The sequence below is a fragment of the Ornithorhynchus anatinus genome, chromosome 7, assembly GCF_004115215.2.
Source record: "Ornithorhynchus anatinus isolate Pmale09 chromosome 7, mOrnAna1.pri.v4, whole genome shotgun sequence".
Classification (NCBI taxonomy): domain Eukaryota; kingdom Metazoa; phylum Chordata; class Mammalia; order Monotremata; family Ornithorhynchidae; genus Ornithorhynchus; species Ornithorhynchus anatinus.
Genome location: NC_041734.1, coordinates 45959581 through 45982358, shown reverse-complemented (window position 1 = coordinate 45982358; position 22778 = coordinate 45959581). Strand labels below are relative to the sequence as shown.

Genomic DNA, 22778 nt, shown 5'->3' with positions numbered 1-22778 from the left:
TGTTATACAAAACCAAGATAGGCAGTCACTACCAACTATCAACAATGGTGATAACTTTCCTTCTAGCATGACATGTTTCATTTGGAAATGTCAAGGTCTATGACAATCACTTGAAAAATACTGTTGAAAGAGCCTAGTATTCCTAATTTTTTATTGATATTAGTTTTTAGTTTATTAGCACTAGTCATTCCTCTGGAAAAAATGAGTGCAGAAAGGTTAACAAGATTAACACTACCTGAACAAGGTGGGGAAAGAAGAGAGACAAGTATAACTAAAATTCACTTTAAAAGATTGCCAAAAATAGTTCCTCCCACTCAGATGTGCTAAAAGTACTCTCTCCAAAGGTCTACCCAGCACTCATTTCATTTATATTTTACCTGGGGTGGTTCATAAGGTACCAGTACACTCTGCCTTCCTGTGATGGGGTCTTCTACATATTGGGCGTGGCTGTTTCCTTCCACTCTGATCAAATGACTGGGAGGGGCAATCTGCCCTACAAAGCATGAAAATGACAAAAGGTAAATTACCATCAAATGCCCCCCAAACCAAAAAAACAAACAGTCACAGAGCTAATGGTGGTGGTTGCAAGGAACGTCACCTAAGGTGGAAATGCACACCGGAGCTCAAGACAATTGAGAGGAAAATGCATTTTTGAAAGCTTCTTGGTCAAGACGGGTAGGGCATATGAGAGAGGAGGAAGGAGGATCAAGGAGGAGGTGGAGGGGGGAAGAAAATAGATCAAGAAGAGGGAAAGAGAGTGTGGTGTCCCCAAGCCGTAATGGAGTCATGCCCTCCTGTGGTTAGGGAAACAGATCTATCTTTCACAGCCCAAGGATTAAGGACTTGAGATGTTACTGAATTCCATTCCTGGATCTCTGGCCCACAAGGCAGAAGGAAGGACAACAGCTGTTTCTTGGGTTAGTGAGAAGGAAAGGGACCCGGGAAGGAAAAAAAAAATCTGGTTTGAGCTAGTAGGATGCTGCTCAAGTCAGAAGCTGGCCCAAAGTCAATAAGTGGCAATAGTCTGCAAGGCTACGGATGTCCATAAGTCCTTGGAGTCAAAGGGTGGCCAAAGGGCTCCAATCAATGACCAGAGGGGTGATGAGGGAGAGAAACCATTTTGATGAGGGTAGAGACCACACTGAGGGCAAGTGAAGAGTATGGCACAGAGAAGCAGGTCGGGGGGACGGGACTAGAGGCGGAACGACCAAGTATGGATTAGATTGAGAAGATCTTCCATTCATTCATTCATTCATTCATTCAGTCATCCAATCATATTTATTGAATGCTTACTGTGTGCAGAGCACTGTACTAAGTGTTTGGAAAGTACAATTCAGCAACAGATAGAGTCAATCCCTACCCAACACCAGGCTCAAAGTCTAAAAGGGGAGACAGATAACAAAACAAAACAAGTAGACAGGCATCAATAACATCAAAATAGATAAAAAGAATTATAGATATATACACATCATTAAAATAAATAGAATAATGACTATGTACAAATATACACAAGTGCTGTGGGTCGGGGAAGGGGGTAGAGCAGATGGAGGGAGTAGGGGTGATGGGGGGGGGAGGAGGAGCAGAGGAAAAGGGGGGCTCTGTCTGGGAAGGCCTCCTGAAGAAAGTGAGCTCTCAGTAGGGCTTTGAAGGGGGGAAGAGAACTAGTTTTGCAGATGTGGGGGGGAGGGCATTACAGGCCAGAGGTAGGAGGTGGGTCAGGGGTCGACAGCGGGACAGGCGAGAACGAGGTACAGTGATGAGGTTAGCGACAGAGAAGCAGAGTGTGTAGGGTGGGCTGTGAAAGGAGAGAAGGGAGGTGAGGTAAGAGGGGTTAAGGTGATGGAGAGCTTTGAAGCCAATAGTGAGGAGTTTTTGCTTCATGCGAAGGTTGATAGACAACCACTGGAGATTTTTGAGGAGGGATGTGACATATCCAGAGCATTTCTGCAGAAAGATAATCCAGACAGCAGAGTGAAGTATAGACTGAAGCTGGGAGAGACAGGAGGATGGGAGATCAGAAAGGAGGCTGATATGGTAATACAGCTGGGATATGATGAGAGATTGTACCAACAAGGTAGCGGTTTGGATGGAGAGGAAAGGGCGGATTTGGCAATGTTGTGAAGGTGAGACTGGCAGGTTTTGGTGACGGATTGGATGTGTGGGGTGAATGAGAAAGTGGAGTCAAGAATAAAGTCCTCTTTTCTCCTACTCCCTGTCCCTTCTGCATCCGTACCCTTGATCTATACCCTTTAAGCCTTTTATGTTCATTGCACCCTTATCCACACAGCACTTAAATGCGTATCCATATTTTGTTTTTATGTCTATTTCCCCCTCTAGATTGTAAGCTCCTAAAGGGCAGGGAATGGGCAGAGTACTTAATATAGTGCTCTGCACATAGTAAGCATTCAGTGAATACCATTGATAGACTGAGACCCCGGCTCTTCATGGGCTTGATCTCTTCCAGGCACTCTTCCTCATGAGAAGCAGCATGCTCTCATGGAAAAAATTTGGGACTGGGGATCTCCTGACCCAGATCTCTGTTCCATTTCTGCCACTGGACTGTTTTGTGACCTTGGACAAGTCACTTGTCACTGGTTCCTCATCTGTAAAATGGGGATAGACTGTGAACCCAGTGTGGGACAGATACTACGACTGATGTGATTACGTTCTAACTACCCTAGCACTACATTTAACACATCGTTTGGCACACAGTCAGTGTAACAAATATGATAATGTTTACCAACTCTATTGTAATGTTCTTTAGCAAAGCTTTTTTTTTTTAAAAATGGTATTTGATAAGCATTTATTATATGCCAGGCACTGTACTAAGCACTGGGATAGATAGAAGTTAATCAGTTTGGACATAGTCCATGTCCCACATGGGCCCCACAGTCTTGATCCTCACTTTACAGATGAGGTATCTGGGGCACAGAGTAGTTTAGTGACATGTCCAAAGTCACACAGCAGACAATTGGTGAAGCCAGAATTAGAACCCAGGCGCTTCTGATGTCCAAGCCCATGCTCTATCCACTATACCACACAACTTCAACTGCTAAGGTCAGTACTCTGCACATGTTACATATTCAATAAATACCATTTTTTAATGGTACTTGTTAAGCACTTGCTATGTGCCAGGCATTGTACTACTAAGCGCTGGGGTGGATTCAATTTAATCAGGTTGGACACAGTCCCTGTCCTACATAGGGCTCATAGTCTTAATTCCCATTTTACAGATGAGGTAAATGAGGTACTGACAAGTTAAGTGACTGCCAAGGTGATTATTACTTCAGGGCCTTTCTTCACCACCCTTCATCCACTGGATGTTGATTGGCTAAAAACACCTGACACCTGTTAGGAATTTCTGATACAAATGCAACATTCTGGCTGTTCATATATTAGATACAGTCTTGTCTCCAGTGAAAGGAAGAGAATGAGAATCTTCCCAGACACTTTGACATTATTTGAATAGGGCTTGATTTTAGTACCAATGCGCCATGGAATTTAGAATGCTTACATGGCAATCATCTGAAACTCAACAGATCAAATCAAATAATCTGAAACATAAAATTGTCTAATTATCCAATGTTGCTGAAAAAGAAACTTAATAAAAATAAGCTTTTTCCATATTCTTCCATGACATTTTGAAAATGATAGGCTTTTTGTCATGCTCATCTGTATTTCTGTAACCCTCAAAATTTTAGTTCTTTGATCAATCAGTGGCATTTTTTGAGTGCTTACTCAGTTTAGAGCACTGTACTAAACACTTAGGAGAGTACAATCTAACTGAATCGATAGACATGTTTTCTGACAACAGTGAGCTTACAGTCTAGAGGATTATTGACTATTGTTTTTCTTGAAGACAGAGTAAAAAGGGCAACCTCACAAAAAGAGTTAAAGAAGGAGAGAGGGAGAGAGACAGGGAGGGAGGGAAGAAAGGAGAAGGGAATGAGGAAGTTAACAGAGTAGCTAGCACTTGGACTTTCTTAGCTGCTTGAGGGGACTTGCTAAAAATCAGAAGCAGTCACTGGTTTCAGAACTCAGTGACCTGAATGAGGCCAACTCAGTTTATTGTTGAAGCTCCTCTTACTAGACTGTAAGCTCCTTGAGACAGGGCATGTGTCAAACAACTCTACTGTTTTATACTCTCCCAAGCATTTAATAAGCTAAGGAATCCTAGGCTTGAATGAGTTTCAACCAGGGAATGTTTGGCTGGAAGCATGGGTGACTGTAAGCTCGTTGTGGGCAGGGAATGTGTCTGTTTATTGTTGTACTGTGCTCTCCCAAGCTCTTAGTACAGTGCTCCACACAGAGTGCTTAAAAAATACTATTGAATGAATGAAGTATGGCCTATAAATCATTTCCAGATAGATCATTTCTATCCTTTGAAACAAATGAGATTCAAACAGGAGAGAGGTAGAATAATAATGACAACGTTGGCATTTGTTAAGTGCTTACTATGTGCTGAGCACTGCTCTAAGTGTTGGGGTAGATACAGGATAATCAGGTTGTCCCACATGAGGCTCACAGTCTTAATCTCCATTTTACAGATAAGGTAACTGAGGCACCGGGAAATTAAGTGACTTGCCCAAAGTTACACAGCTGACAGGTGCCAGAGATGAGATTAGAACCCATGACCTTTGACTCTTAAGCCTGTGATCTTTCCACTGAGTCATGCTGCTTCTCTAAAATGGTATTTGTTAAGTGTTTACTATGTACCAAGCACTATTGTAAGTGCTGGTGGGGGCTGAGCATCGTCTACCTTACCCTCGTTGAACTCCCGGCTCAGTTCATGGTTGGGACAGCGTTTCACCACCTCGGTGACATGCTCTGCTTTCTTGTAGACTGGCATGGCCCGGATGACCGCGCCCTGTGGGGGTGGGGTCATCACTTTGATCTGGATAGGACAGGTCTTCGCAATCTGGCAGTAGAGTTTCTTCAGTTCGGTAGAATACTAAGAAAAGAGAGAAACAAGAATGACAGGAGTTAGTATTCTCCAAGTCAAAGAAAGGGAGACTACGTCATATGGGATACTGCATCCACTATGGCTTTTATAAGTACATGTTCACTGCAACAATGCCAAGGGATCCTTTAAGTCAAATGATTTAATTGTGAATTTCATGAACAGTAATTCATTATCAAAAGCAGAATATTAAAATGCTCTCATGTGCTTTGCTTTGCCTAAAATGGGAAAGGCCTGGATCTTGGCGCAAATGACTTTTATATAAAATCTATCTTCACAACATCCCAGAGATATTCTTTGGAAATTCATGTTCATACCCCCATTCCAAACCTGGGATCTGTGGTCCAGGGAGATGAAGGGGACTTGCCCAAGGTAACACAGGTTGTCTGTGGTATAGCAGGGTTGACCTGATGACCTTGCTGATCTTCTGGACTGTGAGCCCATTGTGGGGTAGGGACTGTCTCTATCTGTTGCCGAACTGTACTTTCCAAGCGCTGAGTACAGTGTTCTGCACACAGTAAGTGCTCAATAAATACGATTGAATAAATGAAGGACCCATAAGGCTTCTCAAACACTTATTTAAATGTGAGTTGTATGGTAGAAACCCCAAACCTTTAGGTTTGAAACCTTTAGGTTCCCTTTCATTGCCTTGCAGTTTAAAACCCTCAATCACTGCATCCTTCCTGGTTTCTAATACTGGCCAGTTACCAAACAGCCATTGATATTTACTGGACTGGTGCACCTAATAACATTTACTCAAACCAAGAGTAAACATGCACACACAAGTTGCAATCATAAATTGGCAGACACATCTGAAAAGGTGAAAAGACTGGCAAGCAAGCTATAAATGGAGAGGGGAAATGGATTAGTTATTGATATTTGCAAATCCAACGCCTAGCAAATAAATGGAGAGAGCTCCCCAAAAGTATATATTACTAAAGTGACCACTTCCCACTTCCTTTTGAACTGTAAGGATGGCTGTTTTTCAGAAGTGTTGTTGCTCCGGTGAAAATTGAAGTTTCAAAATTACTTAATGCTAGAAGTGCATTAGGCAATCAGTTTTACATGCCCACAGGCTAGGGATTAAGCACACAAAAAAGGTTTTCCACAGCCTGCGGAAAAAGAAGCCTTGCCAAAAAAAAAAAAAAATCAACAAAAAACCTGGTTGTGAAACCTTTAAATAATTCTAGAGAGTGATTTACCAAGAATGACTACTTTGATTACAACCAACTTTTTAAAAATCATCTGGAAATTAACATAAAATTAATATATATGATTCATTAATCTTTTACTCTCAAAATAGCCCTTCCCTTCTCCCCCATTTTCATTCCATCAGTTATCACCTTGTTTGAAAGAGCACCCTGTGCATGAAGTCATAGTCTGAATCCCTCCTTCTCAGTCACCCGCTTTCTGCCTGTTATTCATCAGGGAGTTGATAGCATAGTGGGGAAGGGGAAGAACAGTGCTCTGCACATAGTAAGCGCTTAACAAATACCAACATTATTATTATTATTATTAAGATGGGAGGAGGGGCAGGAAGAAGGGTTCCTTTGGGAGAACAAGCTTATTTTCCTGACTTCTTGATGATGATGATGATAGCATCACTCATAAGTACAGAGTGCCTACTTACTGTGTGACAAGTACTGTTCTGGACGCTTGGGACAGTTATCATAAAAGTAGAACACCCGACCCTGCTCTCAAGGAGTTTATTTAAATTAGGGAGGACATAAAAAGTCTTGCTAATTTGAGGCAGATGACACCTCCTCCCCTCAAACTAGCAGGCCTGTCCCTATCATAATAGAGATTAGCTTTATCCTTTACACTTTCTCTGTGAAGTTATGCTTTTTACCCAAGATTTTGTTCTCTTTACTGTGATTTCACAATGGTTTTGTGATTTCCCATACATACTTTCTTACTATTCCCATTAATGCAGGGGTTGTGCTCTTTGGGAATCCCACATGAAGGAAAACTCACATTGTGTACTCACTTTGTGTTCCGTCCTATGCCATACACGAACTATTTTTTTCCAACATTGTGATGTGCGGTGTGCTTAAAGACTCATGCTTTTGGAAAATGTTCTTTAAGCCTGCCATCAGACTTCACTAGGCCATGTTGGGGAAGCAGCAAAGCTTTAGTGGATAGAGCACGGGCCTGGGAGTCAGAAGGACCCCGGTTTTAATCCTGACTCTGGCACTTGTCTGCTGTGTGACCTTGGGCAACTCATTTAACTTCTCTGTGCCTCATGTGTAAAATGGGAATGAAGACTGTGAGCCCATGTGGAAAAAGGACTGTGTCCAACCTTATTACCTTGTATCTACCCAGTGCTTAAAACAGTGCTTGACACATACTAGGTGCTTAAAAATACCATCATCACAGTCTATCCAGAAACAAGCCATGAAAATACTACCCTCCAACAGAACTGAGTACATACAAATTTATTTTATAGATTAGGAGTTAGGATGTCTCTGAAGTGATTCTGGCCAACACTTTTAGTAACCTGAGATGGATGTCACCAGGGTTTGTTTTTAGATTAGATTTAGCCTAAAGTATTGCCCCTTTACTTTTGATTACGGCACACCCAACACATGAAGAGTTATCTATGGATATGTACGTGCATACAAACACAGACACACACCCAGATATACACACACGTTTATAAATACCTTCTTCACTCCTTGCCTTACTAGAAGTTCCTGATTAAGGACAATTTGACTGGCCATATGCAAGGATACTCTCAAGCAAACACACATTCATACTGTACTCAAAGATGTTAGCAACCCAAAATTATAAGGGAACACCATAGAGACTCCCAAATCATCACAGTGCTATGCCATACTGCTTTGGTTTCAGTGGCCTCATGAAATCTGGTCTCCTTTAATAATGTTGGCATTTGTTAAGCACTTACTATGTGCAGAGACTCTTCTAAGTGCTGGGGTAGATACAGGGTAATCAGGTTGTCCCACGTAAGGCTCACAGTCTTCATCCCCATTTTACAGATGAGGTAACTGAGGCACAGAGAAGTTAACTGACTTTCCCACAGTCACATAGCTGACTAGTGGCACAGCCAGGATTTGAACCCATTACCTCAGACTCCCAAGCCCGGGATCTTTCCACTGAGCCACTTTTGCAGGACAGTCTCTCATCTCTGACCAATCTCTCATCTCCCCATCCAATATCTGCCCTCAACTGCTACTTGAGTACTTCCACATCACTTAAGCACTTGGGTCTTTTCTGCCACTCCTAGGAATTGTCACACAGCACTTTTGTATTGATCTGTTCTTCCAAAAGCTTTCTATAATACTCTGCAGACTTAATAGATAGTACTGATCGACTGACTGAACACCGATCTAGACTATTTAGACAATTTCTCATGCAATTTTCCATAGCCCTAGAACTTTCCTAAGCAGCACGGCCCAGTGGAAAGAACACGGGCCTGGGAGTCAGAGGACTTGGGTTCTAATCCCAGCTCTGCCCCATGTCTGCTGTGTGACCTTGGGCAAGTGACTTAACTTCTCTGGGCCTCAGTTACTTCATCTGTAAATGGGTATTAAGACTGTGAGCTCCATGTGGGACAGGGACTGTGTCTAACCTGATTAGCTTGTAATAATAATAATAATAATGTTGGTATTTGTTAAGCGCTTACTATGTGCAGAGCACTGTTCTAAGCGCTGGGGTAGACACAGGGGAATCAGGTTGTCCCACGTGGGGCTCACAGTCTTCATGCTCATTTTACAGATGAGGTAACTGAGGCACAGAGAAGTTGAGTGACTTGCCCACAGTCACACAGTGCTACCTCAGTGCTTAGAAGAGTGATTGGCACACAGTAAGCACTTAAAATACCACAGTTATTAATTGCTATATCATTTTCCCCTCTCAATCTGTGTAATCCCTGCCCCCTTCTCACGTTTTCTAAAATTAAAAAAAAATATACTGATTCTCTATCATCTATTATCAATCTCTTCCTTGAATAGTGCTTGGCACATTGTAAGCGTTTAACAATACCATAATTATTATTGAATGAATTCAAAATATAATTCTCCTTCAACCTTCTTTTGTTAATGATATCCTTAATACTATTAGTATATTAGTATTTCTGTTATTTCCCTTCATGCTTATTGCAAATTGCATTTTATTTGGCTCTTGTCCCTTATCCCTTCCAAATGGTGCTATTTTCTTTTTTCTGCTTCTTAGTATTTATGGCTTGTTTTCTCTTTGTATGGGAAACAAAATAGTTTTCTATTCCTTCTATGATTCTTGGGTTATTCAAGTAGATTTCCTCCTTCCTTCCTACTTAATATATTAATGGAATGGTATTTTCTGATGATTTCTAAAGAACATCCACTTCTCTAAGATCCTTCTGTCCCTCAGGTCTCCTTAAATGTAGCCTTTACAACTGCTTCTAATCGACTGAAATTTTCTCTTCTCAATTTTCCCTTCTTGGTTTTTTTTTTCTGAAATCCTCCCTCCCACTCTATTTATGGCCATTTCTCCAGTACTGCCTTCTTCCTTTATGTTTATTACAAAATTATCAACATTTCAAGTCAATCAGTTTCCTCCATCTTCAGGACTAAAACATAGTTCCTAATGCATTCAACAACTCGTTTGACAGTTCTTGACTTGCTGTATTAGTTTTCTAGCAGATGTCTGGATAGTTATCAAGTACTTCAATTTCCCAGATGAAGGGCATACTATCAGGTAACATTATCTTTAAGTCTTCAATCATGTGTTATAATATGAAGCATGCCTCCCCTCAAAAATCATGAACAATCTATTAGAGCATGGTTTCCTCTTTCTTACTGCACTATCATTTATACATTATGAAGTATCACAGTGAATGCCGACACACTTGTAAAAACAGACTGAAAATCAATTTACCCATCTGAATAATTAAAAAAAATATATTGGGAAAACTGAGTCCAGTTATCGGAGCAGAATCTCAGTGAGGAAGAACAAAAACAGTTAGCTCTTGTCGCTGTTCCAATATTCTTTCTATTTATCCTTCATTTAATCAAAGGAATCATTTATGCATTATCAGAAAGAAAAGGATAATTAGTTATGCTCATGGCCAAAAGGGGACCAATCATTAAAATAAGATGACACTGGTGCTAATTGGCTTATTGTATTCTAATAGAAGCAAAGGTTCAAATCCCAGATATAAAAGCAATATGAAGCAGATCACCTCTTCTGAGACTTTTAACAAGAACACATACTCCCAATATACCTCAAACAGATGGGTCTGTATTGTTGCAATCATTGAAAAGCTTTACTCAAAAGTGCCCATGAAATACTAGTTGACAACTAATAAATAGAAGGCTTTTAGCTTTTTTTCCCGTCAAATCTTCAAGTTGAATTTTAATGGTCCATTTCTAACATACACCCTAAAATAATATTTGCCTAAGTGTCCCAACTCTGTTTGCCTGAGCCACAATGCTCTAGTAGATTAAGCGTGAAAAAGAGTGAATTTAGTCCTGATGAAAGTTGGCAATGTATAAGCTGTTGTAGAGAAAGAGGAGAAGGTACAGGGCCGGAGGGGAGGAGGGTGCAAGCAGGTTAATTTCAGTTTCTACATTTGAACCTGAGCTTCTCTCTAGTCTGTAAACATCTCTCATTTGGAAGCTCCTGTGGGCCGGGATCGTGTCTTCCTATCTCAATAATAATAATTATGGTATTTGTCAAGTGCTTACTATGTGCCAAGTGCTGTTCTAAGTGCTGGGGTGTATACAAGGTAATCAGGATGGACACAATTAATCCCCATTTTACAGATGATGTAAGTGAGACACAGAGATGTGAAATGACTTGCCTAAGGTCACACAGCAGACATGTGTGGAGCTGGGATTAGAACCCACGTCCTCTGACTCCCAGGCCTGAGCTCTTTCCACTAGGCCACACTACTTCATGCTGTTCTATTGTCTTATTCTCTTCCTAGCAGTTAATTAATGTACTCTGCACACAATAAGTGCTCAATAAGTACTACTGATAGATTGACTGGTCATTCGTGTGGGAACGTGTCAGTCCATATGTTTTTATGCCAAGGAATCAACTGCAGCCCCATTCTTCAAATGTGCATTTCAGCAGCTGTATCCAAAGCGTTCCTTTACTGTATTACTTAAAAAAAAACCCCAGAAACAGGCAAATTATTCACATAACTTTAACTTCAAGATTATATGGTCTCTAATAAGCGTGTACAGCTGTCACAGTGGACAAAAGGGGAAAGCAACCTTATCATAAGCATAGGAAATTTAATCTTGAAGATGGAGATAATGTAATTTCCCCCTAATTTTGGTTTACTAAATTGGACACGAAACTAGCCAGCTAAAGCATCTAATTTCTGAGATTCACAGTGATGGTGAACATACAAGAGCATGCAAATGATAATCACACTGAAATATAAATCTTCAGAGGAGCACTTGCCAAAGACCAATGTCAGCCCTAGCTAGCAAGAGAACACTTTTAGTGGATGATTTTTAGGTAGGCCTTAATCAGGTTTCCCTTAGTGCATGTGCATTTGTGGATATTCAGGCACCTATAGTCTTTTGATGAATGGAAAGGAACAGGGATGACCTAAATATGAATAAATGCACTGGGCTCTTTACAGCTACACATTCTCACCTCTGAAAAAGAAAAAAAAATACTATCCTTAGTCTTCTTTGTTGTCTTGGAAGGAAAGGAAGAATGCTGGGGAGAGTGGGGAAAGGGAGTGTTCACAGCTAGAGGTCAGGTTCAAATAAGCCAACTCCAGGGTATTTGAGAAAACAAGAGTAAATTCAGATCCTTTACTAATAATATGTTTTAAGGAAAAAGGAAGGAGGGGGAGGGAAAAAGCATTCCAATGACTCGAGCCCTACCCTCACCACCTGCCTGAATAGACATACTATATTACACACTTTTGGCATCCAGACTGGTAATTCGGTATCACAATGCTCACACATGCCAGCTAACATCAGCGGACACCTGCCTAATTTCTCAACAGCCCCCTCTCCTGAAGGAGTGTCAACAAAGTGTGTGGAGGCTTTTTTCTTTCTTAATATACCTTTCAGCTCTTAAAGGAAGACTTTACCCCCTTCAAAATCTCTAGGAGGAAAAGAGCACAGTTGCACAACTCTCAAGTCGCGTGGGTTCTTTGCTGTAAGATGTCCACCTGATCTTGCTGGAGAATCATGCAATCCAATATTCCCCTCAACTGTCCTCCCTATTATCTCTGTCCTTTTATACCCTTATCAAGCTAGGATGAATATCTTAGTACAGTGCCTGGCACATAGTAAGTTCTTAACAAATAACATATTCTTATTATATCTAATTCATCCTGACCCTGGCCACAACTGATATCTCCAACTACTCCCGAATAGTTGAAACTGTAGATACTTGTTATTATTCCAGCAGCAACTAGTTACATGACTATGTGTAAAAATTTTTCAAACTCTGATAATATGCTGTATAAATTACTGCCTCTTTACCCTCTTATCACTTAGAAGTCAAGCACAGGCTTCTCAACAGCACATTTAAATGTGCTGAGTGTCTTGGCTTGGCTTATGCTGCCGAGTTGTTTCCGACCCACAGCGACTCCATGGACACATCTCCTCCAGAACTCCTCACTCTCCATCTGCCATCGTTCTGCTAGTATATCCATAGAATTCTCTTGGTAAAAATACGCAAGTGGTTTACCACTGCCTTTTTCCGTGCAGTAACCTTGAGTCTCCGCCCTTGACTCTCTCTCATGCCGCTGCTGCCTAACACAGGTGAGTTTTGACTTGTGGCAGATTGCCTTCCACTCGCTAGCCACTGCTCAAGCTAGGAATGGAATGACTATGCCTCTGCTTGACTCTCCCTCCCTTAGTCAAGACTGTCCAAACTCTGCAGGTGCGATCCTGAAAGGGGGGCTGAGTGACTATCCAAACCTTATTCGTCGACTCCCAGTAAGTGAAACTTACGAAATACTATGGACCGACAAAGTCTTAGGAAACGATTCTGAATCCAAATTCCCAGAAGCCACAGGCACAAATTGTGATTGCTTAAATTTCCTTCGAGTCTCGGTATCCTGTCACGCTAAGGCTAACAAAATTACTAAGAGCACTCTTAAGAATATAATGCATTATCAATTTTCCAGAAATTGGATATTGGTATTCTCCACAGTTACGGCACACATTTGTATGCACATAAAAAATCCCTCTAGTACAGGTAAAGAGACTAAAGAATGCCTAGGGGCACACACAGTTTGTCCATTCCACTAATTCACAGAAGTATAATTGCCACGAAATGCAGAAACATTTTCACATAACTAAGGCCTTCATGAAAAAAATACACAAATCCAGGCTCTTAATCATTAAAGAATAATAAACTGCAGATCTTAGTTTTTTTTACATTTAGGTTTTAAAGTAATTTATATTTAAAGAAATTTAAAGTCCTTTGAGGCCATGCAAGTTTGAATTTTCACACAAATTCAAATTCAGAATTTTTAAACATTCTGGCACAAATTTTGCAGTAGCAAATCTGAAGGGAAGCTACTTTAGATACTGCATTTTTTAAGATCACCAATGGGATATGCTAACAATATGTCTACATAGCTAGTGTTCTACAAATGATATACAACATGATCACAATACATTTCAAATGAGGATGATGAACTTTAAAATGTGTTTGATAAAATTTCAACTCCTGAAAGTTGAAACAGTAAAATGAAGTGATGATTTATTAAACTCAGTCTGCAAAATTGGATGGTAAACTCGTTGAACCTGTGTGTTCCATACGGAGCTCTTGGGTTCCTGGGGAAAAGATGTGGCTGAGGATACAGATTGGGGTTTGGAAAACTGGATTTATTGGAAAACTAATAAAGTAGAGAGTAAAGGGAACATTTTGATAGCAAGAGAAGAAAGGACTAGTAATTACTAGTTACTGGAGAGGAAGGTAAGAATTTAAAATAATGCACAGGAAAAACAAAATGCCAGTGATGGGGGCCTCTAAAGGGGAAAACATGTTGAGCCCCTCAGAGGAGGTCCCACAAAATATTTACAGGTGCCTCTGTAAATGGAAGCCTAGGGGGGGAAAAAAATAAAAGCCCTTTGGAGGATCATTGCTTTAACGATACAATCATCTTATGCCAATGAACTGAATATGAGGTGAAATTTGGAAATGCCGCTCTGCCAAGAGACGAAATGAAAATTAAAAAAAACTTTACCGAACTAAACTTCAAATGATGTCTAGAAATAACTGTGAAAATGATTATTCAAAAGGACTTCGAGAGACAGACCTTAGGTCTAGATTCACTTACATGTGGCCTTTCTAAATGAATGCGAGAATGCTACAGTCTCACGGAGAGTCTAAAAATGACTGAACTGAAAGCCAGGTTTTCCGCAGTTAAAAATTGTACTCCCTGCTTGGCAGGCGGGGTCCTTCCGTCGGCGAGTCTGAGGTTGGTGACTCAGTTTCCCCAACGGTATGAATGGGGAACGCGGTTCACCTACGAGGCAGGGCCTGGTAGTTTTGACCAATTAACCCTCCCCCCTCAAAATAATAAGAAGTCTGAGCGTTTGGTTTGAGTGCAGGTACGCACCTTCAACCCCTTGCATTTCCCAGTTAGTGAATATACACCATCCCTTCGAGGCGAGGCTCTTTTCTGATTCTGTTCAATTTTTAACTCTATAGACGCTACCTTTCTCTCTCTCCTCTCCCCCCAGCCCTTGCTGCAGACGTCTAGCTGCCAGACATGGAAGAATAGTGCTGATGAGGTTAAAAGAGAAAAAGAAAAACCCTTCCTCCCAGCGCTTTTCCTGACAGGCCTAGCCAAAGGGCCGCCTGTTGCCACCTGTCAGTTGCGGGGATTAATGAGCTGAAGCGGGTGTGGGCGCGGCACATTCTTGCCTGGGCCTCGCCCACAGATGTTGCCATGGGGCAGGTGGGCTCCCTGTCTGCTCCACGCTTACACACCGTGAACGGCCAGGGCTCCACACGACGGGCAAGGGGGGGACGTTTACACTACAAACCGCACAAAGGGGACGGACCAGGAATGTGTCACACTCCTTCTGTGTTCCCTTAGGGCACAGCCACTGCTGGCTGGCTCAGCAGGCCGGACTCCACCGGGCAGCCCCTTCTACCCACTCCCCCTGACTGCTGTGTGATCCTAGGCGAGTCACTTCACTTCTCTGTACCTCAGTTATCTCTTCTGTACAGACAGGGGACTGGGCAGGAATGTGTCACACTCCTTCTGTGTTCCCTTAGGGCACAGCCACTGCTGGCTGGCTCAGCAAGCCCTACTCCACCGGGCAGCCCCTGCTACCCACTCCCCCTGCCTGCTGGGTGACCTTAGGCGAGTCACTTCACTTCTCTGTGCCTCAGTTATCTCTTCTATAAAGACAGGGGAAAGGGCAGGAATGGGTCACACTCCTGTGTTCCCTGTGGGCACAGCCACTGCTGGCTGGCTCAGCACGCCGGACTCCACCGGGCAGCCCCTGGGACCCACTCCCCCTGCCTGCCATGTGACCTTAGATGAGTCACTTCACTTCTCTGTGCCTTAGTTATAATAATGTTGGTATTTGTTAAGCACTTACTATGTGCAGAGCACTGTTCTAAGCGCTGGGGTAGACACAGGGGAATTAGGTTGTCCCACGTGGGCTCACAGTCTTAATCCCCATTTTACAGATGAGCTAACTGAGGCACAGAGAAGTTAAGTGACTTGCCCACAGTCACACAGCTGACAAGTGGAGGAGCTGGGATTTGAACCCATGATCTCTGACTCCAAAACCCGTGCTCTTTCCACTGAGCCATGGTGCTTCTCAATCTGTTCTGTAAAGACAGGGGACGAACCAGGATTGTGTCACAGTCCTTCTCTGTTCCCTGCGGGCACAGACACTGCTGGATGGTTTAGCATGCCGGATTCCTCCAGGCAGACGCTGACACCGTCCCCCAACACACACATCTGCTGTGTGACCTTAGGCGAGTCACTTCACTTCTCTGTGCCTCAGTAACCTCATCTGTAAACTGGAGATTAAGGCTGTGAGCCCCACGTGGGACAACCTAATTACCTTGCATCTACTCCAGCGTTTAGAAGAGTGTGTGGCACATAGTAAGGGCTTAACAAATACTATACATATAAATACATTAGAGAAGCAGCGTGGCTCAGTGGAAAAAGCACGGGCTTGGCACTCGTCGGTGATGGGTTCAAATCCCGGCTCTCCCACTTACCAGCTGTGTGACTTTGGCCAAGTCACTTAATTTCTCTGTGCCTCATTTCCCTCATTTGGAAAATGGGGATTACGATTGTGAGCCCCACGTGGGACAACCTGGTTACCTTGTACCTACCCAGCGCTTAGAACAGTGTTTGGCACATGGTAAGCGCTTAACAAATACCAAAATTATTATCATTATTATTATTCTTTGTGCCTCAGTTCCCTTATCTGTAAAATGGGCATTACGACTGTGAGCCCCACGTGGGACAACCTGATCACCTTGTATCCTCCCCAGCGCTTAGAACAGTGCTTTGCACATAGTAAGCGTTTAACAAATGCCATCATTATATATATATATATAAACAAACTGGTCCTGGTGAGGTCCGTGAGCGGGGCTGTGGTGGGAAGGAGGAGGAGGAGGAGGAGGAGGAGATGATGATGATGGAGGCAGGCCCCTGGGGCAGGAGTTTGGAAAGCAAGATCAAACTGACAGGTCCCAATCTGGGTTGCGGATCTGGATCTCCCCGCCCCCGGCCCGGGGCGAAGGCCGAGCCCTTCCTCGCCTATTTCCCCTGCCTGTCGACAGGACGGACGGCCCGACCGCAACGCTTCGCAGCCCCTTCCGAAGGCATCTCCAAAAGAGCACTCTCTGCGGGGTAGACAAGCCCCCCCCCCCCAAAAAAAAAACAAACAAAAACCAAAAAGAAAAAAACCCAAGCCCGAGTGTCATCTAGACGTCTTGGCTTTGGAGGAAAGTGCGGGGCTCCCGTACCTACCTTTAAATTATATTATAAATGACTTTATTCCCATTTAACGTCTGCCTCTCCCTCTAGACTGCAAACTCGTGATGGGCAGGGAACCTGTCTCCTAATTCTTGTGCTCTCCACATAAAAATAGTAATAATTCTGGTATTTGTTAAGCGCTTACTATGTGCCAAGCACTGTTCTAAGAACTGAGTTAGATAGAAGAGTCAGGTTGTCCCACACTGTGCTCACAGTCTTAATCCCCACTGTACAGATGAAGTACCTGAGGCCCAGAGAAGAGAAGTGACTTGCCCAAAGTCACACAGCAGACACGTGTCATTGACTGATTGATTCTGGGACGTGACCCGGGTGGCAGGAAACAGAGGAGAGCACGGCTGTCTCTGCTGGTCGTACCCACCCGAGGGGGGCTTACTGTGTGCAGGGCACTGTGCTAAACACTTGGGAAAGTACAATACAACAATAAACAATGTCAATCCCTGCCCACAATGAGCTCATAGTCTACAGGGAGCATACGTGTCTGCTGTGTGACCTTGGGCAAATCACTTCACTTCTCTGTGGCTCAGTTAACTCATCTGTAAAATGGTGAATGAGACTGTGAACCCCATGTAGGACAGGGACTGTGCCCAACCCGATTTGCTTGTAATAATAATAATAATGATAGTATTTGTTAAGGGCTTACTATGGGCCAACCACGGTTCTAAGCGCTGGGGTAGATACAGGGTAATCAGGGTGTCCTACATGGGGCTCACACGTTTAATCCCCATTTTATAGATGAGGTAACTGAGGCACAGAGAAGTTCAGTGACTTGCCCAAGGTCACACAGCAGACAAGTGGTGGAGCCGGGATTAGAACTCACATCCTCTGACTCCAAAGCCTGTGCTCTTTCCACTAAGCATGCTGCTTCTCTACCTACCCCAGGGCTTAGTACAGTGCCTGGCACATAGTAAGTGCATAACAAACATCATATATTATTATTATTACAGTACAGTGTTAAGCATTTAGTACAGAAAAGTAAGAAAAGCAGCAAGGCCTAGTGGCAAGAGCATGGGCTTGGGAGTCAGAGGACGTGCGTTCTAAAACCGGCTCCACCACTTGTCTGCTGTGTGACCTTGGGGAAGTCACTTCACTTCTCTGTGTCTCAATTACCTCATCTGTAAAATGGGGATTAAGACTGTGAGCCCCATGTGGGACAACCTGATTGCCTTGTATCTACTTCAGTGCTTAGAACAGTGCTTGGCACATAGTAAGCGCTTAACAAATACCATCATCATCATGAGAAGCAGCACGGCTCAGTGGAAAGAGCACGGCCTTGAGAGTCAGAGGTCATGGGTTCGAATCCCGGCTCCACCACTTGTCAGCTGTGAGACTGTGAGCAAATCACAACTTCTCTGTGCCTCAGTTACCTTATCTGTAAAATGGGGATTAAAACTGTGAGCCCCACATGGGACAACCTGATCACCCTGTATCTACCCTGGTGCTTAGTACTCTGCACAAGTAAGCGCTTAACAAATACCAACTTTATTATTATTTTTATTATTACAGTGCTTTGCGCACAGGAAGTGCTCAATTAATACGAATGAATGAACAATACACAGGCACATTCAGGGGGGAAGAGACAAACCCCGTCCAGCAACTGGGCAGGGGGCTGGTGGGGGGGGGGGGAACTGGAGAGCAGGGTGCAGGTGTAGCTCTTGAGGATGGTGAATGTGTGCCTTGCCTACCTCTCGGCCTCGGGCGCTGCTGTCTGGGCCTTCAGCCTCCAGGTTTCAGGCCACGTTCCAGACATTACTTTGGCCTTGGGTTGCTCAGCTCCCCTTACAGGGGAGAGATCCCCCTCCCTGCCACCTGCAATCTTCACCCCAAACCCTGCCGCTTCCCACCCGACCCTGCCTTCACCTGCCTACCCAGCCCGGGGGCACTTAGGAAGGTGCAATCTCAGCCAATCAATCAATGCATTCACTGAACCTAGCGATCGGGAGAGTGCAATAGACTAGAATTCGCAGACTCCTTCCCTGCCCAGATGAGTTTAAAGTCTAGAGGGGAAGACAGACATCAAACACTTACTGTCTGCCAGGCACTGAACTAAGCACTGGACTAAATACAAGATTACCAGGTTAGACACAGTCCCCATCCCACATGGGCCTTGCAGTCTAAGTGGGACGAAGAACAGGTACTGAACCTCTGTTTTACAGATGAGGTAACTGTGGCATCTAAAAGTGAAATGTCTTGCCCAAAGTCATAAAGCAGACAAGGGGCAGAGAAGTATTAGCAGCCAGGTCCTCTAATTCCCAAATCCATGCTATTTCCAGTGGGCCACGGCGATTTCCGTGCCCTCCTCCCTCCAGCCCACAGGGGCTCGTCCTCTTTGCCCACTTCCCTGCCCTCCAAATCACCCCTTTCTCTCTCCTACACCTGCTCCTTTCCTGTCAACATCTCTGCCCTTGTCCACTCCCCCTGGGTGCCAAGATGTCGACCCAAGACCCAGCCGTTGTGGCACAGGGAGGATACCCCTAAGTGAGGCACACGGCCAGCAGCTTTCCTGTGCAGTCCATTACACAGAAGGAATGTGTACTGTCTGCATCCCAAGCTAAATACAATCTCCTTCACCCCCTCCCCTCTCTAAGACCTCAGGCCATTGCTAAGCTTTCTGGAAGTCTTCCTCCTTTCACCCAAGCATAGCATAGTGGGCAAAGTCGAAAAGCAGTTTGTTGCAGTTATTTGTACACGTACCCACACTTCCTGAGCTTGGTTAATGTGGCATGGCATTTAGATTGTTTTCATCTCTGGCCACCGGACAGAATGGTCAAGTTAATGGTGCTCTGTGGAAAACACTTGGGGATGTTTTTATGTATTTATTCATTGAGTCTTTTTGCCATTGACACGATGGCATTCCCTCAAACCAGTTCCTTCTTAGATGAGCTTCAGTTTTATTTAACTTAGATTTTTGTTTTTTGGTCTCTTGAAAACAAATCTAATGTTGCTCAGTCATGACAATTTACTGGTTTCCCAGGAGATTTTCCCTCTGAGGTGAACATAAGGAAAAAAAGCAAAAGCCAATATGCCCTGAAAGTTCCCTCATTAGATGCACATTTTAAGCACCGCTTACCACCTTACCAACTCAGGGTGCAGAGATTGATGGGGGGAGCGACTTGGGGTACAAACAATTTAGGGCCAACTAGTTAATATGCTGAAAAACACAGCAACAGAGAGGTGACCCAACTATAGTCTAATTCTCTAATTCTTGTCTGTAAACTCTCTCCCAGTACTTTGTATAGTGCTCTGCACAGAGTAAGCACTTAATAAATACTATTACTCAGTATTTGCAACTACTAACCATATCATTTACTGAATATGTGCAAAGTCCTGTACTGAAATGCCAAGAAAAGTCACAAGAGAAACAACCAGATTTTACTTTCAAGAAGTTTTCAATATTCTTTCTCGGTTATCATTCCTTGTCCCTTCTCCTCTAGACTGTAAACTAATTGCGGGCAGGGAGTGCATCTAACAACTCTGTTATATTGTACTCTCCCAAGGGTTTGGTACAGTGCTCTGAACACAGAAAGTGCCCAATAAATACGATTGATGTATTTGAAAGTCTATCATACCCTTGTGAATGCCTACAAAATAAACTACCTTAGATTAAAGGGGAGAAAGGAGCAAGAAAACATATGTGTAGTTGGGACTAGGGGAAGGTTCTGCCTTTGTTTATCTCAGGCAGTTTGATCCAAAGATGCTGAAAAATTTGCTAGGGCTGTATTTCCATGAGGCAAGGCCCTCTTTTGAAGACAAAATTTTGGAAGAAAACTCTGGCTACAGTATGAATCTGTACAGAGAAGCACATCTATTAAGGGCCAAACTAATTTGAAGAGTGATCACACTATACACAATTAAGGTTTCCAAGGAACCGTTTACAGCTTGGTCTAGTGGAAAGAGAAGAGCACTGGAGTCAGAGGACCTGGGTTCTAATTCTGATTCTGCCACTTGTCTGCTATGTGACCTGCAAGTCACTTACTATCTCTGTACCTTCTTTTCCTCATCTGTAAAAAGGGGACTCAATACCTGTTCTCTCTTAGTCTGTGAGCCCCATGTAGGACAGGGATTGTGTCTGAGCTGATTATCTTGTATCTACACCAGCACTTAGTACGGGGCTTAAAAAAATTCTATTTAAAAAAAAATCACTACCATCTGGTCTCTGAGACTATACTTGATGCCAACACAGCCATCTGAGTGAAGGAGAACATATGAGACTTTTGGTTTTCCTTTCTTGACTCACCCCTGCCCACATCTCACCCCACTGCCTACCTGGGTGGCATCAAGGCAATCCCCAAAGTCCTGGAAGGCAGATAGCAGAGTGAGAGGAAAGTTCAGGGCCACCAGGACCACAGTAAAAGAGTTATCTGGTGAACGAAGCTCTTGGGCAATTTAGGAAGTCTAGTCAAGGTCAAAATTTCACAGCAAAAACACCCTGCTTACATCAAACTAATGATGTTCAGCTCCAAATCGTAATAAAAGTTTCTAGCAAAAAATCTGCCATGGTAAACTAACCAACAAATTGGGCACTGTAAAAACAGAAGGAATTCATGCCATTTTTTCAACCTTTTATTTGATTTATTTAGGCAGAATCTATCTGCCCTTGGAGATGAGACAGGTAATCATGTTATATTTTCAGTTCCCCAACTTCTGAAACCGAAAAACTATCGTCTATGCTAAGAACATTAAAGTCACTCAATGTTGACCTAAAAACATTACCGAAGTATTGTTTTTGTTGCCTTTGAAATACTATATGTTTCAGGGTCAAATGTAGCAGAATTTTAAAATGAAAAACGATCCTATAACTGCAAAATATAGCATGATCATTTCTGATCAAGTCCTATTTAAGAGTTTTTAAAAATTAATATATTTTGACCTATTTTAATGGCCACATAGGTACATTTGCAAGCACAGCAGAATGCAAAATACAGGGAATTCTCATCCAAGGGCAAGGATGTTACACCATCTACAGGCAAGCTGTAGCGTTTCTTTGTTTTACTGACCCAGAAATCTAGTGCCCTGAGTGATAGAGACCTTTAAAAAACCCCAGAAAGAAAACTGTCATTTATGGAAAATTAGAGTACATTTGTTTTTCAGTGCCTTTATTTCAGCCTTGATTATTTAACCCAGATTTGTATTATAAATCAAGTAATCCAAAAAAGTTCAATTGCATGATTGGCCCATAAAATCCTGGATTCAGTCTTAAGAAGAAAGAAAGGAGACAATTCTGCTTACCACTCTCAAAGACTAAATCTGGAGGAGGAAGTGTTGCTTCCTATTATTTTCAATTTATCTGTCTAAGGGACAGTGTCACAGCATGCTCCATCAAGCTACACTTTTTTGGAGTCCATATTCTAACCAGAACTGGGAAACAAACCTAGTCTTGATAATATGAAATGGAAGTGTAGGATAATAATTATGGTATTTGTTAAGCACTTCACTGTGCGCCAGGCACCAAAATAAGCAGATCGGGTTGGACACAGTTCCTGTCTCACATGGGACTCACAGTCTCAAATCCCCATTTTACAGATGAGGTAACTGAGGCCCAGAGAAGTGAAGTGACTTGCCTAAGGTCACACAGTAGACAAGTGGTGGAGCCGGGATTAGAATTCATGACCTTCTGACTCCCAGGCCCATGCTCTTGCATTAAAAGGTTTAAAAAATTAAAAATCAGTGGCTGTTAACAACAGCTGCCCACGCTGACAAATTCAAACAGCAATTTAAAGCAAATGTAAGAAAAAAATGGGAAGGGAAAAGTTAAGAATAGGAAAAGTTGGGTGGGGTGGGGTTCATATGATCAGTAGACAGACCAGCAAGGATTCAAACTCATCTTTAAATTCTTTTTGACACTTCTTGCTAACATGA

The 22778-nt window shown here is 42.9% G+C and overlaps 1 protein-coding gene across 8 annotated transcripts in view; it reads right to left on the bottom strand.

Annotated features, from left to right (window-relative positions):
- TP63 (tumor protein p63) overlaps positions 1–22778 on the bottom strand; it is a 153433-nt gene that overhangs the window by 27549 nt on the left and 103106 nt on the right. For all 8 annotated transcript variants that reach the window (XM_029069535.2, XM_039912655.1, XM_039912656.1 and 5 more), the window contains 2 exons: positions 4765–4951; positions 378–493 (listed from right to left, as the gene is read on the bottom strand). In XM_029069535.2, the coding sequence (XP_028925368.1) occupies positions 378–493; positions 4765–4951 (303 nt within the window). The remainder of the gene's footprint in view (positions 1–377; positions 494–4764; positions 4952–22778) is intronic.